At 36.2% G+C, this 14,530-nt stretch overlaps 1 protein-coding gene across 6 annotated transcripts in view; it reads left to right on the plus strand.

Annotated features, from left to right (window-relative positions):
- Positions 1-14,530, plus strand: part of LOC136030568 (uncharacterized) — a 58,752-nt gene that overhangs the window by 8,776 nt on the left and 35,446 nt on the right. For all 6 annotated transcript variants that reach the window (XM_065709640.1, XM_065709641.1, XM_065709636.1 and 3 more), the window contains exons 2-3: positions 5,415-5,465; positions 9,914-10,072. Coding sequence is in view for 1 of the 6 variants with exons in the window: in XM_065709642.1 (XP_065565714.1) it covers positions 5,415-5,465; positions 9,914-10,072 (210 nt within the window). In the remaining 5 variants the exon portion in view is untranslated. The remainder of the gene's footprint in view (positions 1-5,414; positions 5,466-9,913; positions 10,073-14,530) is intronic.

Here is a 14,530-nt window from a genome sequence, read left to right on the forward strand (position 1 = left end):
GTTATCTCATGTTTTAAAAATTTATTATTTTAGACTTCTTACGTAATGTAATGTATATAATGTAATAAAATGTAATATAATATAATGTAATGTTAATGTTAACACCAAGTTTGCATGTGTAAGTGTATTTCTGATGTCATGCCTGAACACAGAAAGGGCTTGAATTATTTTCACAAAAATTGGACCAAAGGATCACCCCTCTCTCTCTCGTGACAGTTAAAAAATTGTGCTCCAATAAATGCTTTTTACTATTTTTTGACCCACTACATTCCAAGAAAGATTACTCATATCCCCAAAAGTCATTCGCATCATGCGTGCCCTCGTTTTGCCCCGCATTCAAAGAAAGGTGTATGCTTCTTTGCCGTTTTTTGTTGCCTCAGGGGGATGATTGTGTCGAATCAGTCATCATAGAATATTGGAAAAGGGCTCATTGAAATGAAAATTGAAAGTCGGAAAAACTTCTAATTTTCGTCAGAATGAGCCCTCTCGTTATAATCTAGGACCACTGGGTCGGTACGACAACCCCTGGAAAAAAAGTAAATAAAAATAAATAAACAAGCATCCGTGATCAGTCTTGTGGCAAAAAATGCAAAAGTCCATATTTTTGTAGATAGGAGCTTCAAACTTCTGCTGCAGGGTTCTTTTTTAAGTAGGAAAAGAGTTTGAGCCACAACGAAGTGGCAGTTTGAGCCACAACTAAGTGACAGTTTCTGCACTTTGTGAAACAAACAACAATTTTGACAGACGATGTCCATCAATTGAAAACTTTGAGCTACACATTTAATTTAGTTACCAGGAAAGCTACTCGTTGGGCTTACCAGTTTTTGATGCTATAATACCCCGTGGTGGTACACTTGCTCCTAAAAATCCATGTAATACATAGAAAATAGGCAGGTAGTCTATACGGCTAGTTATTTCTTTTTAGCTTCCTTTAACTGGGTTGGTTCATTTAAGACTTCATAAAATTATGAAATAAAATTAGTGTTTTCAACTGAAAGTAAAGAGCAACATTGGAACTGACAAAGAACAGTGAATCACTGTTGAAGACTCTTTCTATTGTATCACAATATATCATAGTTTGCCCAAATATCACATTTTTTCCTATCTTCGTCAATCTAGAGGTGTCAGTGATATTGGTCATAAAATTTGCTTTTTATATTTTCTGTTTCTGCTTCTGTTCAAGATGATGCACAAGATTTTGAGCATATACTTTTTTGAGTATCATTCACATTAAATATTGATCCATTAAAAACAAAAATCTTTTCGTGCGTTTTGTGTTTTTTTGTGTGTTTTTCTAGATTTTTGTTTTCACTATGATTCTTTCTACTATAGGTATTCGTGTATGTGGCACATGTGCGTCGACTATAAAGCAGCACATGCATAGTAAAACATGAAAATCCATCTTGTCTACAAACCCTTATTTTTAATGTGGTCAACCTAGATGTGTGATTCATCTTAATATAAAACTAAAAACGAATATAGACGTTAATTAAGGTCAGCACTGTATAAGAAAGGTGATCAGAGTGAGTATGGTAATTATCAAGGGATTAGTCTGGTCTCAGTAGGTAGCAAATTACTTAGTAATATGATACTTGTTAGACTGAAAGATGCTGTAGACAAAGTTATAAGAGAAGATCAGTGCGGTTCTAGAAAAGATAGAGAATATGTTGACCAAAATTTCCTTCTAAGGCTAATAATTGAGAAGCGCCTGAGTTATCAAACGCCTTTGATCCTCAGTTTTACAGATTTTGAGCAAGTGTTCGATTTTGTTGATATAAGATCTTTAGCGAAGGTCTTATCCTTGTATGGTATACCAGACAAATATATTAAAGTGATTAGTGCTATGTAAGAGAATTAAATAAAAAAAAAAGTTTTTTTAAATGAAAGTAAGGAGCAACATTAAAACTTAAAACGAACAGAAATTACTCCGTATATGAAAGGGGCTTTTCCTCCTCAACGCCACGCTGTTTACGCGAAAGTTTGACTCTTTCTCTTAACTGTATTTTTAAAACAGTAAAAAACTTTAGTGTAAAGAGCGGGGCTTTGAGAAGGAAAAGCCCTTTCGTATACGGAGTCATTTCTGTTCGTTTTAAGTTTTAATGTTGCTCCTTACTTTCATTTAAAAAAAACTTGTTTTTTTTATTTAATATTTGAATTAATGCATGTTTTGATCTTGGCTCTCCGCACATAAATAATTAAAACGAAATTTGCATGTTAATTAATTGCAATTAATCGAAAGATTTTGAGAAAAAAGAAGCAAGGGAGGAGGCCTAGATGCCCTCCAAGTTTTTGATCACTTAAAAAAGCAACTAGAACTTTTAATTTTTTACAAACGTTTTCATTGGTAAAAAATATACATAACTTACGAATTAACTTACGTGACGAACTTTTATATTTATATGTTTTTATTGCGCATATGAGGGGGTTCAACCCTTGTTGATACCTCGCTCTTTACACTAAAGCTTTGATTTATGATTGACCTCTGAATCACAATGGCCTTAGAATAAATAGTTGAAATTACTAAAAATACTTTAGCGTAAAGAGTGAGGTATAACGAGGAGGTAAACCTCTCATATGCGTAATAATTTTTGTTCATTTTTAATGCTGCTCCTTTCCCCCATGAAAAGTTTCTCCATGGAAATATCCTCCCACGTAAACACCCCCTCCTCCTCAATCCCCCCTCCCTAAACCAAAAAATCACCCTGAAAACGTCTGTACACTTCCCAGTAACCATTACTATATGTAAACACAGGTCAAAGTTTGTAACTTGCAGCCCCTCCCACGGGGACTGCGGGGGAGTAAGTCGTCCCTAAAGACATAGTTATTAGGTTTTTCGACTATGGTGAATAAAATGGTTGTCTCAGAATTTTGATCCGGTGACTTTTGGGAAAAAATGAGCGTGAGAGGGGGCCTAGGCGCCCTCCAATTTTTTGGTCACTTAAAAAGGACACTAGAACTTTTAATTTCCGTTAGAAATAGCCCTCTCGCGACATTCTAGGACCACTCAGTCGATACGATCACCCCTGGGGAAAAAAACAACAACAACAAATAAACACGCATCCATGATCTGTCTTCTGGCAAAAAACGTGAAATTCCACATTTTTGTAGATAGGAGCTTGAAACTTCTACAACAGGGTTCTCTGATACGCTGAATCTAATGGTGGGACTCGTTAAGATTCTATGACTTTTACGGGGTGTTTCCCCCTATTTTCTAAAATGAGGCAAATTTCCTCAGGCTTGTAACTTTTGATGGGTATAACTGATCTTGATGAAACTTATATATTTAAAATCAGCATTAAAATGCAATTCTTTTGATGTAACTATTGGTATCAAAATTCCATTTTTTAGAGTTTCGGTTACTATTGAACCGGGTCGCACCTTACTACAGTTCGTTACCACGAACTGTTTGATAACACTTCTGTTTGTATGTTACATGATAGCACTAGCTGGTTTTGTATTAAATCAGGAGTTAAGCAGGTTTTTTTTGTATCCCACTTATATGGATCATTTTGTTAGACTTTGTCTTAAGGAGCACAGGAAAGGCAATTGGAGACCACAGAAACAAATGGGTAGGAAAAACTCTCCTGGACTTAGATTATGCCAATGATTTATGGATCCTAAATGAAATTTTGGGCAAATGAATGAACTTTTAGATGTTTTGTCAGTTAATGGTGGTAGAGCAGGTTAAAATTAATGTTAAGAATACTAAGTCACTAAGGCTAGGAATAAGTGAAGATGGAAAGGTGACGTAGGATAACAAAAAGATTGATTAAGTGGACAGCTTCACTGACCTTGGCAGTATTTTTAGTAAAGACGTTGTGAGCAGTGAAGATGTTGAAGGTAAAACCTTCAAGGCTCAGGTTTTTTTTTCATACTTAAAAAGAAAATTGGAAAAATAGGAAGATAAGTCTGCAAACCAATATTAGGATATGGGAAGCTACATTGATGACAGCGGTCAAATATGGCTCTGAAGCATGGGCGCTCCGGAAAGCATATGAATATTTACGAGATGTTTTCCAGAGAAATAGCCTACGGATTGTTCTGGGTACCCGGCTGACTGACCGTATTTCAAACTGTAGGCTGTACGAAAAGTGTAGTTCAATCTCGCTTTCTAAGGAGATAAATGAGATAAAGAGCCGCTAATGAGATAAAGTTTGAGATGGCTAAGGTATGTTCTGGAGATGAAGGATTACAGATTGCCGAAGACTGTCCTTTTTGGCCAACCGTCTAGGGCTAAATGGAAAGCAGGTTGTCCGTGGTTGGCTTGGGAAGATGTAATAAAGAAAGATTTAAAGGAAATGGGAACCTCATGGGATGGTGTAAAGAGGGAATAGATTTGGATGGAGGAGGAGCTTGCGTAGCTTTGTTGGCCTCTGGTGACTTTGCTCTGCCTTGAGTTGTTAGTAGAAGCTGTAGTAGTAGCATTCATAGCAGGATGGATTTTCCTGTTAATGGGAATGATTGGCAACAAGTATTTTATTGTGATAAGTTGAACTGTGTTATCATAAATAGTAACTTTATTTTGTTGTCTTTTTGAGTACTTTTACTGGAATATCATTATAGCGCATGTACATTTTAGAGTTGTGATGAAAAAAGAGTTTTAGCATATTTCCAATTTTTTCTTAAATAAGAAAGGTTTTGAATCTTATATGATAAACTTTAGAACATAGCACAGATCACAACAAAAATTTAAAATCTTGGGGAGGGATGAATACCCCAAAAGGATCTATTTGAGTTTTCTTCACCATGGTGTATATATGTTTTGCTAAAAAATGTGAATTTAACTTCTATTTCAGTATGTGAAAGTGGTACATTCCATGTTTTTGGTGGTGTGAAATAAATTACATGAGAGGAAAACCTGATCTTCAAAATAGCTTCCAAATTTCAGACGTTGTTGAGATGTTAAGTAAAATATTAACATTGGGGTATTGATCATATTTTTGGACAGGAAGATACAGCTGCCTTGTATTTGAATAAAATATCAGCTTGTTTGTATTATAGCTCATGAGTAATAAATGGCAATATAATACATTAAATGATAATTGACGAAAAATTTCAATTTGTTTTTGTTTAAGTAGTCTTATAAGGAAAAGTCGAGGTTATTTGACCTTTTTTCTAAAACCAAAAAGTGTATCTCACAATTTATTTTTCTGAACATGAATTCTTTTGCTCCTAAAGTCCCTCCATAAGGTTTTGCTGATTTAATCCATTTTCAGGGGAATATTCCATTCATATAAGGAAATCAGCCTGGGGAATTTTTGAACAAGATGCAACCAGTTATTAAAAATTGTTCTTGATAAAGGCTAAAAAAAAATTGGCTAAAAATCTTATTCTTGTTTTTTTTTCAAATTGTGAATTAGTCTAAATATTTACTTCTTCAAGTTTCAACTTATCCAGTAATAATTTTTTTTTAGGCCAGCATTCTCAATAACTGAAGAAAGTGCAGTCCTTGAGACTTTGAAAAGGTAAGTTGAGACTAGGTTATGTTTCTTTGGTATCGTAGCAATTTTAGCTGCTGCAATACAAATATAATAGTCAAAAGTTGCTACAATTTGAGAATTCTTTGTCTATGGGGAACTGGTTTGATCCCAGGCGTAACCGGCTATTTTGTTTGGGACGGGGGTCAGTGGCGTGACTCTGTGAGCTCAGCCAGAGTTGACCCAGCTCTTAATGGGTACCTGGAGAAATCTGGGGAAGGTAAACAGGAAAGGTGTGCGAAAGCACAGGATGGTTGGCCCCTAACCCCCCATTGCACTTCTTGGCTGAAGGGCCACAAAACGGAGATCAGCACCGCCGGTTTGAACCTTAAGGGTCTAATGTCATCTTACTTACTTACTACTACTACTACTAGCTACTTTTGTCGGATTATTCAATAGTGTTGGTGGAGCAACAGTTTGATCTTATTTTTTTGCAATTGATTAAATACATTAGTTATCGGTTTCTAGAACTTTTAAGATGGCGTATCTCAAGAAGGGCTGTTTCTTACAAAAATTAAATTCTTTCAAGGTTCCTAAATCCTGCTGTCTTCTTAAAACTAGCTTCATTTGTTATTCCCTGACACCGAAGGAGGAGTGTGAGTAGCTGTGTTCTCTCAGGGTGCTTGGTGCAGCAGTGAATTGTTAGTAGTTTCACATAACTATATATACTCTTAACGTTTTAGTCATGCTATAATATTTCAAAGATAGTTTATCTTCAATATATATCTACGTTCTTAAACGTTAGAACGTCGACGCTCAAAACAGATTTGTCTACTTCTCATTTTCAAGAAACGAATCAAGTGAGAAAAAAATTAACAAGAAAAATTTGCTTACGTATAACGTTACACGATTGTTTCAGAGCTCAGATTTTACAAACTTAGCCGATTTTATGCTCCAGAAAATTCCAGAAAAGTGTTGGGATTCTAGAAAAGTGATTCCAGAAAAGTATTGGGAAAATCGTAAAGATCAGAATTTTTTTGGGTCTCTGACCGGAGTTTCAAGTTTCAAAATCTATAGTTTAACAAATGATCTCAATATGATGTCTATATTTGATTGAATTTACACAACGAGAAGAATTTCATGGAAAAGAAACAATTTATTTCACATTCGTCTTCTTTTACTAGGATAAATGTTTGTGTATCTATTGCTGTCTGCAATGGCGCCAATTCACGAAAATTTAGGGGGAGGGGTAAAGATTTTTTTTCGATTTTTATGTGAACATAACAAAAAAGATATTTTTCAAAATATGGATTTATTTATTTTTGGTCTTTTGAAATGAAATTACAAGAAATGCATCTTCTAAATATTTACTAAAAACCCTTTTCTTCTTTTCATTGAAAAAAAGAACAAGAGCTAAGAGCTCATATGGCACTTGTGACGAGGCAAGAAGAGCTAAGAGCCAAGAGCTCATATGGCATGAGCTCTAAAAAAATTATAAGAATCAATAGATTGATTTAAAAGGAAAATCAGAGGCTTAATGCCGGTTGGGATTTAAAATAAGAGCTCTGAGTCACGATGTTCATCTAAATATCAAAACTCATTAAGATCCGATCACCCACTCGTAAATTATAAATACCTCATTTTTTCTAATTTTTCCTCTCCCTTTAGCCCCCCAGGTGGTCAAATCTGGGAAAACGACTTTACCAAGTCAATTTGTGGAGCTCCCTGACACGCCTACCAATTTCCATCGTCCTAGCACGTCCAGAAGCACCAAACTCGCCAAATCACTGAACCCCTCCCCCCAACTCCCCCAAAGAGAGCGAATCCAGTACGGTTACGTCAATTACGTTTCTAGGACATTTGCTTATTCTATCCACCAAGCTTTATCCCGATTCCGTCACTCTAAGCGTTTTCCAAGATTTCCGATTTCCCCCTCCAACCTCCCTCCTCCCCAATGTCAACAGATCTGGTCGGAATTTGAAATAAGAGCTCTGAGACATGGATTCCTTCTAAATATCAAATTTCATCAAGATCCGGTCACCCGTTCTTAAGTTAAAAATACCTCAATTTTTCTATTTTTTCCAAATTAACACCCCCCAGCTCCTCCAAAGAGCACAGATCCGTTCTAATTATGCCAATCACTTATCTAGAACTTGTGCTTATTCTTCCCATCAAGTTTCATCCCGATCTCTCCACTCTAAGCGTTTTCCAAGATTTTTGTTTCCCTCCTCCAACCCCCTATGTCCCCTGATCCAATTCGAGTCGAAAATGGAGCATCTGAGACATAATATCCTTCTATATATCAAGTTTCATTAAGATCCGATCACCTATTCGTAAGATAAAAATACCCCAATTTCCACGTTTTCCAAGAATTCCGGTTTCCCCCTCCAACTTCCCCCAATGTCACAGGATCTGGTCAGAATCTAAAATAAGAGCTTTAAAGCACAAGATCCTTCTAAATATCAAATTTCATTAAAATCTGGACAGCGGTTCGTAAGTTACAAATACCTCATTTTTCCGAATTACCCCCCCCCCCCCAATCTACCAAAGAGAGCAGATCCGGTCCGGTTATGTCAGTCACGTATCTTAGACTTGCTTTTATTCTTCCCATCCAGTTTCATCCTGGTCTCTTCGCTTTAAGTGTTTTCTAAGATTTCCGGCCCCCCAACTGCCCCCCCCCCAATGTTGCTGGATCCGGTTGAGATTTAAAATAAGAGATCTGAGTTACGAGGTCCTTCTAAATATGAAGTCTCATGAAGATCCGATCACTCCTTCGTAAGTTAAAAATACGTCACTTTTCTAATTTTTCAGAATTAAACCTTCCCCCTCCCCCCAATAGAGGGAATCCGTTTCAATTATTTCAATCACGTATCTAAGACTTCTGCTTATTTTTCCTACCAAGTTTCATCCTGATCCCTCCACTCTAAGGGTTTTCCAAGATTTTAGGTTTCCCCCTCCCAACTCCCCCCCCCCAATGTCACCAGATCCGGTCAGTATTTAAAATAAGAGCTCTGAGACACGATATCCTTCCAAACATCAAATTTCATTCAGATCTGATCAACCGTTCGTAATTACGTATACTTCATTTTTCTTTTTTTTCCGAATTAACCGGCCCCCCACTCCCCTCCAGATGGTCAAATCGGGAAAATGGCTGATTCTAATTTAATCTGGTCCGGTCCCTGATGCGCCTGCCAAATTTCATCGTCCTAGCTTACCTGGAAGTGCCTAAAGTAGCAAAACCGGGACCGACAGACAGACAGATAGACCGACAGAATTTGTGATTGCTATATATGTCACTTGGTTAATACCAAGTACCATAAAGACAACAAACGTATTCCCCCCTCCCCGTGGATTTTTTAAAACAAATCTACCTGAATGTCTATGAACTGACACCACTGGAATAGGCTGAGATAATGTAAAAGAATCTCGGCTCGAGACAAAAACACGCACTTAATTAAAAATATTCTCAATGCTAAGTAGAATAGTGAGTTCAGGTATAATCGGACATTTTTTTTTTTAGTTTCGGCACAGATTTGAAATTTACATCTTCTTTCCTATATTCACTGATTTTTTGCCGACAAGGGAATAAAACTGTAAAATTTATGAAGGGTTAAAGTTACCTTGATTGATTACCTTAAAATCATTTTCCGAGCTTTAATGTCGACTGATCATTATAAAGACAAAGTACCTAGAAGCGAGCTATTCCAGACTGAGGACTAGCCATCATCGAGAGCTGTTAACAATTTGCGGCCGACTGCGAAATATTACTTACAAGACAGAAAAGTTTCACACCGGTTTTTCAACGAGCAAGTCAGTCAAAGCAGATGACACCACAGGAAATGTCCAAAGGGGCTGAATCGCTCAAGCGATATTTTTTAGAGTTGATTTTAAGGTTTTCCTAGCAGTCATGCTAGAATATTTTTAGGGATTGCCCTTTCCTGAAATTTAAAAAGAAAATTCTGCTCCATTTACACGAAAAAATTTAATTCACACTCTTTGATGATGTAAGTTTCGTTAAAACTGATTATATATATCTTCAGCTCAAAACATGAGAAGTTAAATGGCTTTTCTAAAACTACTGGAAAAGCAGGTGTCCGCTTTTAATTTTCTGTCATATATTCGGATCTCCTATCTCTACAGCTCTCCTAATCTCCTAAGCTCTCTGAATCGCCAGAGTTTGTAGAGTATATGAGAATAAGGTAAAAATTTCCACATTCGTAAAAAACCACTTGTTGAGATTATTCTACATGAACTTGAACATTTATGCAGGAAATGAATTGCTAAATCCTGAGCCTCAGTTAAGTGCGTTTCGTAATCTGATTCGATTGCTAATTGGGTAATACAATTTAACAAAAAGGATGAATCTGGAAGAAAAAAGAATTGCTTTAAAAAAGAGGAAACAACGAAACTATTCTGCTCCTCGACATCTAATGAGTTTTTTTGTTCTTCTCGGATCTGTTTTTGCGTTGTGTTAAAAAAATATCTTTTATTTGTAGGCATTTAAGTACTCTCCGACGGCCGAGTATCAACGTCCCACTTCCTAAAAACACACCTAAAGAAGAAAGAAGACAACGCCGTTCTCAACTCAAGGAAGAGATTTTGTCAAAGGAGGAACCAAATCACGAAGAATTGGAGTCCAAAAGAAAAGCATTGAGGTATTTTTCTTTACTATTTTACTATTAAGACCAAGTGAAATAGTAGTTAACATTTCTGAATCAGCTACAAATGGCAATTTTCTCCCTAGTCAGATTCTTTTAAAATGTATTTTAACTTTTGGTTACTATGGATCGTGGTTCGTTTTCTACTAGGTAGCGGCTACCTCTGCAACAATGATAGTACACACACCTCCAGTTATTGGGCCAACTGCGATATAGTCATTTTGGATTCAGAAAATGTCAATTAACAAGCTATGCTACGCATCACTTAGTTGGTAATATTAATAATGCCTTACAAATTGAGAAGATTCCGAACGCAGTCTTTATTGATTTTAAAAAGGCGTTTAGTATGTTAGATTTTGAGTTAGTGTTACGTAGACTTAGGAATTCGGGTATTAGAAGTAATTATCTTCAGTGGTTTGTCATATTTACAAGGAAGGCCAACGCGAGATGTGGTTAATAGTACTGCTGTAGCCCAAGTCAACTGTGTAGTCCCCACATCGTTCTGCTTTTGCAGAACTATTGTTTTTTGTGCATTCTGATGCTTAAATATTTTATCCTTTTGGTGAACAGAATTACGACGTTTTTTGACAACGCAGTGGACGACAGTGGAAGCGAGCCTAAATGACAGTGGAAGAGAGCCTAAATGATCTTACAATTCGTACAAATGATAGCTCTTTCAAGTTTGAGTATATTTACTATTTTGGTTTCATGGTTTTAATGTTAGTAAAAACAGTGATGACTTTTAGTAATATATCATATTTTAGATACTCATGTCATTGTTGATTCTTCGAAAAATATTTCTTGCAGTGGTTTTCTATTTAATCAAGTTTGTTTCACGGGGTGCCTGGAATTTGTTGTTGTTGTAATTTGAATTGGATTGGTATATAAAGATTATTCAAAGTATGATTATTCAAGTTTATATGTAATTTTGAATTATCCCACCTGATATCCTGCCCTGGTAAAACCGCAGAGAAATTCACTGCGGTAAAACTTGAATTCTCTGATGCTATGTCAAGAGCCGATGCATTCAGATACAGTCTTAAAGTAGGATTACTTAAAGTAACGGTCTTAAACGTATTTACGAGTTCAAGGCGATTCCTCGTTGTTGTAATATTTGCCGGTCGCCTGAGCATCTCCAGTCGTCTTGTTCCAGTGTAACACCAAAATATGCGCGATATGCCGGTCCCCATGTCTCAGATAGAGACTCGTCTTGCAAATTGTCACCTAAGTGTGCAAACTGTGGAGGCAATCATGGTTCGTTTAGCTTTACAGGTCCTAAACTGAAAGCAATTTCAAGTCGCAATTAGCCAAAAACTTATTAACCAGTCGTGTCTTTTAATATTCATGGGGCAAAAAACAAGGATCTGACAATTGATGAACTCTACAATAAGTTTGACATCATATGCTTTCAGGAACATCTTTTGTGAGGAAAGAGTGTTAATTTCTTGCGCCGCAGTGCTATTTACTTTGCTAGTTTAACTTCTAGAAGGCCTTAAGGGGGCTTAGCATGTATTATAAAACAAAAGATCAGCTTTTTGTCTCCGTCATGGTATTTTTCTGGCGAGCACTTTCTAGCTATAAGATTCGGCAATACTGTTTTATTAATACATATATGCCTCATGATGAGAAGAATATGACTTGTATGAAGAATATGGAATATGACTCTGAATAAATCCTCCAAAGCATGTGCAAGTTTGAAAACTCTCCTCCATAGAATAAGCAAGGATGGTTACGAATTTATTATTATTGGTGATACGAACACTGAAATAAGGCTTGATTCTGTTTGTTCTATGAACCTTCTTGATAGTCTTCCTGATTATAGAGTAATTGCGAAGGATCTTTTTTTTGTAAGTACATAATTCTGGCAGCCTATCGGATATTGAAAATGTAATTTGTTGCCCTATATCGCATCTACAATAGTGCACGACCACGAAGATGAGCAGGATATTGATCACCTTCCACTAATGTTCTACTTTTCGATTAGAACAAATAGTACAGCCTAGGTAGATTCTCCTGCCTCTAAATAGTTTGCTTGGAGTAACAGGAAAAATGCTAATACTCTTTGGTTCTTTAGATTTACCTTTTCATATACTCCAGCTAAATGTTCGTTATACAAAAAGCAATTATGAACTGAATCAGTACTACAACCAAATTATGTGGTGACTAAAACGTGCTGAGGAGGTTGCCGTCCTCAGGAGCGAATGAGAAGAAGTATAAGGAAACCAATATGAATCTACAGGCATGATAAAAAGCGCTTGATTGATTTTCGGCTAGTCATGACGGTGTAGAGGCGCTGAAACACCAAGAGCTGTACTATGATGACCAAAGATGGCAAAGTGATTGAGCAAGCTATAGAATGATGATCAGACAATTGATAATCAAACATGACCTTTACTGTATTGGCTTGCAAATCACTGGATACTGCAACATAAACCAATTGGAAGTTCGCAAGGACCTGTAACATACGTAAAATCGCACGTTTAGTCCAAACAATCAAGAAAACGCTCAATATACCTTTTAACTAGTGTTTTTGGTGGTGCCGCTTGAAAATTTGGCTACGTTCATCTGAAGACCCACCAAGAATTAGAAACGCACTTTTTTGACGTTTTAACACTCCTTCCCCAACTTACACAAAGAACTACCAACCCTTCTCCATAATAGCTGAAGCTCTATTATATTAAACTGCAAATAATTTTTTTAAGCTTCAACCGAATCATCTACTCATATGAAGTGTTAAAATATATGTCCATGTTGCTGTTTGTTTTGTAGGTCTACCCGTACCTTTAGAAACGAATGCGCTACCGTACTGCATTGCTGCCTCTGTAACGGGGGTTCTATGTTAGTATAGTTTTTCGGTAATTATAAATAAATTGACTATCTCACATTTTTCAACCAACAACATTTGGCCTTCTTTGGGCTAGAATTTTTGTTTGCACCACAAATCGCTTTGCTGGGGAGACTTTTTGGCTAAAATAATTGTCTATGTTAACTGTTTATTTTAAACGACTACCTGCAACTTTAGAAACCAGTGCGCCACCGGTCGGTATTGCTGCCTCTGAAACTGGAGGCTCAATATACGTGTGGTTTTTTTGGTAGTTGTATATCAATTGACTATCTCAGAATATTCTAGCAATAACTTTTGACCTTCTTTTGGCTAGAATTGTTTTGCATCACATAATAGTGAAAACGTCGCCTTGCTATGGGACAGCCTTTTGGCTAAAATAAATGTCTATGTTAAGTGTTGTTTTGTAGAACTACCCGTACCTTTAGAAACCAATGTGCCACTGTACGGCATTACTGCCGTTGAAATAGGAGGCTCTATACATGTATAGTTTTTTCGGTAATTCTAAATCAATTTACTGTCTCAGAATTTCCACACAATAGCGTTTTGGCATTCTTTTGCCTGGAATCATTGTTTTGCATCACAAAATGCTTGAAAACGTCGTTTTGCTGTGGGACAGTCTTTTTGGCCAAAATAGATATCTATGTTAATCGTCTACAAAATAACGGTTAACATATACATTTATTTTTGCATCACAAAATGCGAAAGAGCGAGGTGTTGAGGAGGGGACAACCCCTTTCATATACGGAATAATTTCTGTTCGTTTTAAGTTTTAATGTCGCTCCTTACTTGCAGTAAAAAAAAACTTGTTTTTTTTATATTTAATTTCTAAAGGTTTTGAATTAATATAATGTTTTGATTTTGGCTCACCGTACATGAATATTTAAAACAAAATTTGCATATTAATATTTGTTTTGGCTAAATGGCTTCCTTAAAGTTTTGATCGGACGATTTGAAAAAAAGGGGTGAGGGAGGAGGCCTAGTTGCCCTCCGATTTTTGGTTACTTAAATATACAACTAGAACTTTTATTTTTTTTACGAACGTTTTTATTAGTAATAAGTATACGTAACTTACGAATTAACTAACGTAGCGAACTTCTATATTTGTATTTTTTTATTACGTATATGAGGAGGCTAGAAACCCTCGTCAATACCTCGCTCTTTACACTAAAGTTTGGATATCATCCCAATTCTTTAAAAATGACCCCTGAATCACAAAGGCCGTAGAATAAATAGTTGAAATTACTAAAAATACTTTGGCGTAAGAGCAAGGTATTGTGGATGAAACGAACCCCCTTATATGCATAATATTTTCTGTTCATTTTAAGTTTTAATGCAGCCCCCTACTTCCAGTTGGAAAAACTTTTTATTTATTTTCTCATTGTTTTTTTTTTAATAGTACTAGAATATCTTGCGCCCCCTAAAAATCTCTGTACACTTCCCGATAGCAATTATTATATGTAAACATAATTTCCGTTAGAATGAGCCCTATCGTGACATTCTGGGACCACTGGGTCGATACGGTCACCCCTGAAAAAAACGCGCATCTGTCTTCTGGCAAAAAATATGAAATTCCACATTTTTGTAGATAAGAGCTTGAAACTTCTACAGTA

Source organism: Artemia franciscana, chromosome 8 (genome assembly GCF_032884065.1).
Source record: "Artemia franciscana chromosome 8, ASM3288406v1, whole genome shotgun sequence".
Classification (NCBI taxonomy): domain Eukaryota; kingdom Metazoa; phylum Arthropoda; class Branchiopoda; order Anostraca; family Artemiidae; genus Artemia; species Artemia franciscana.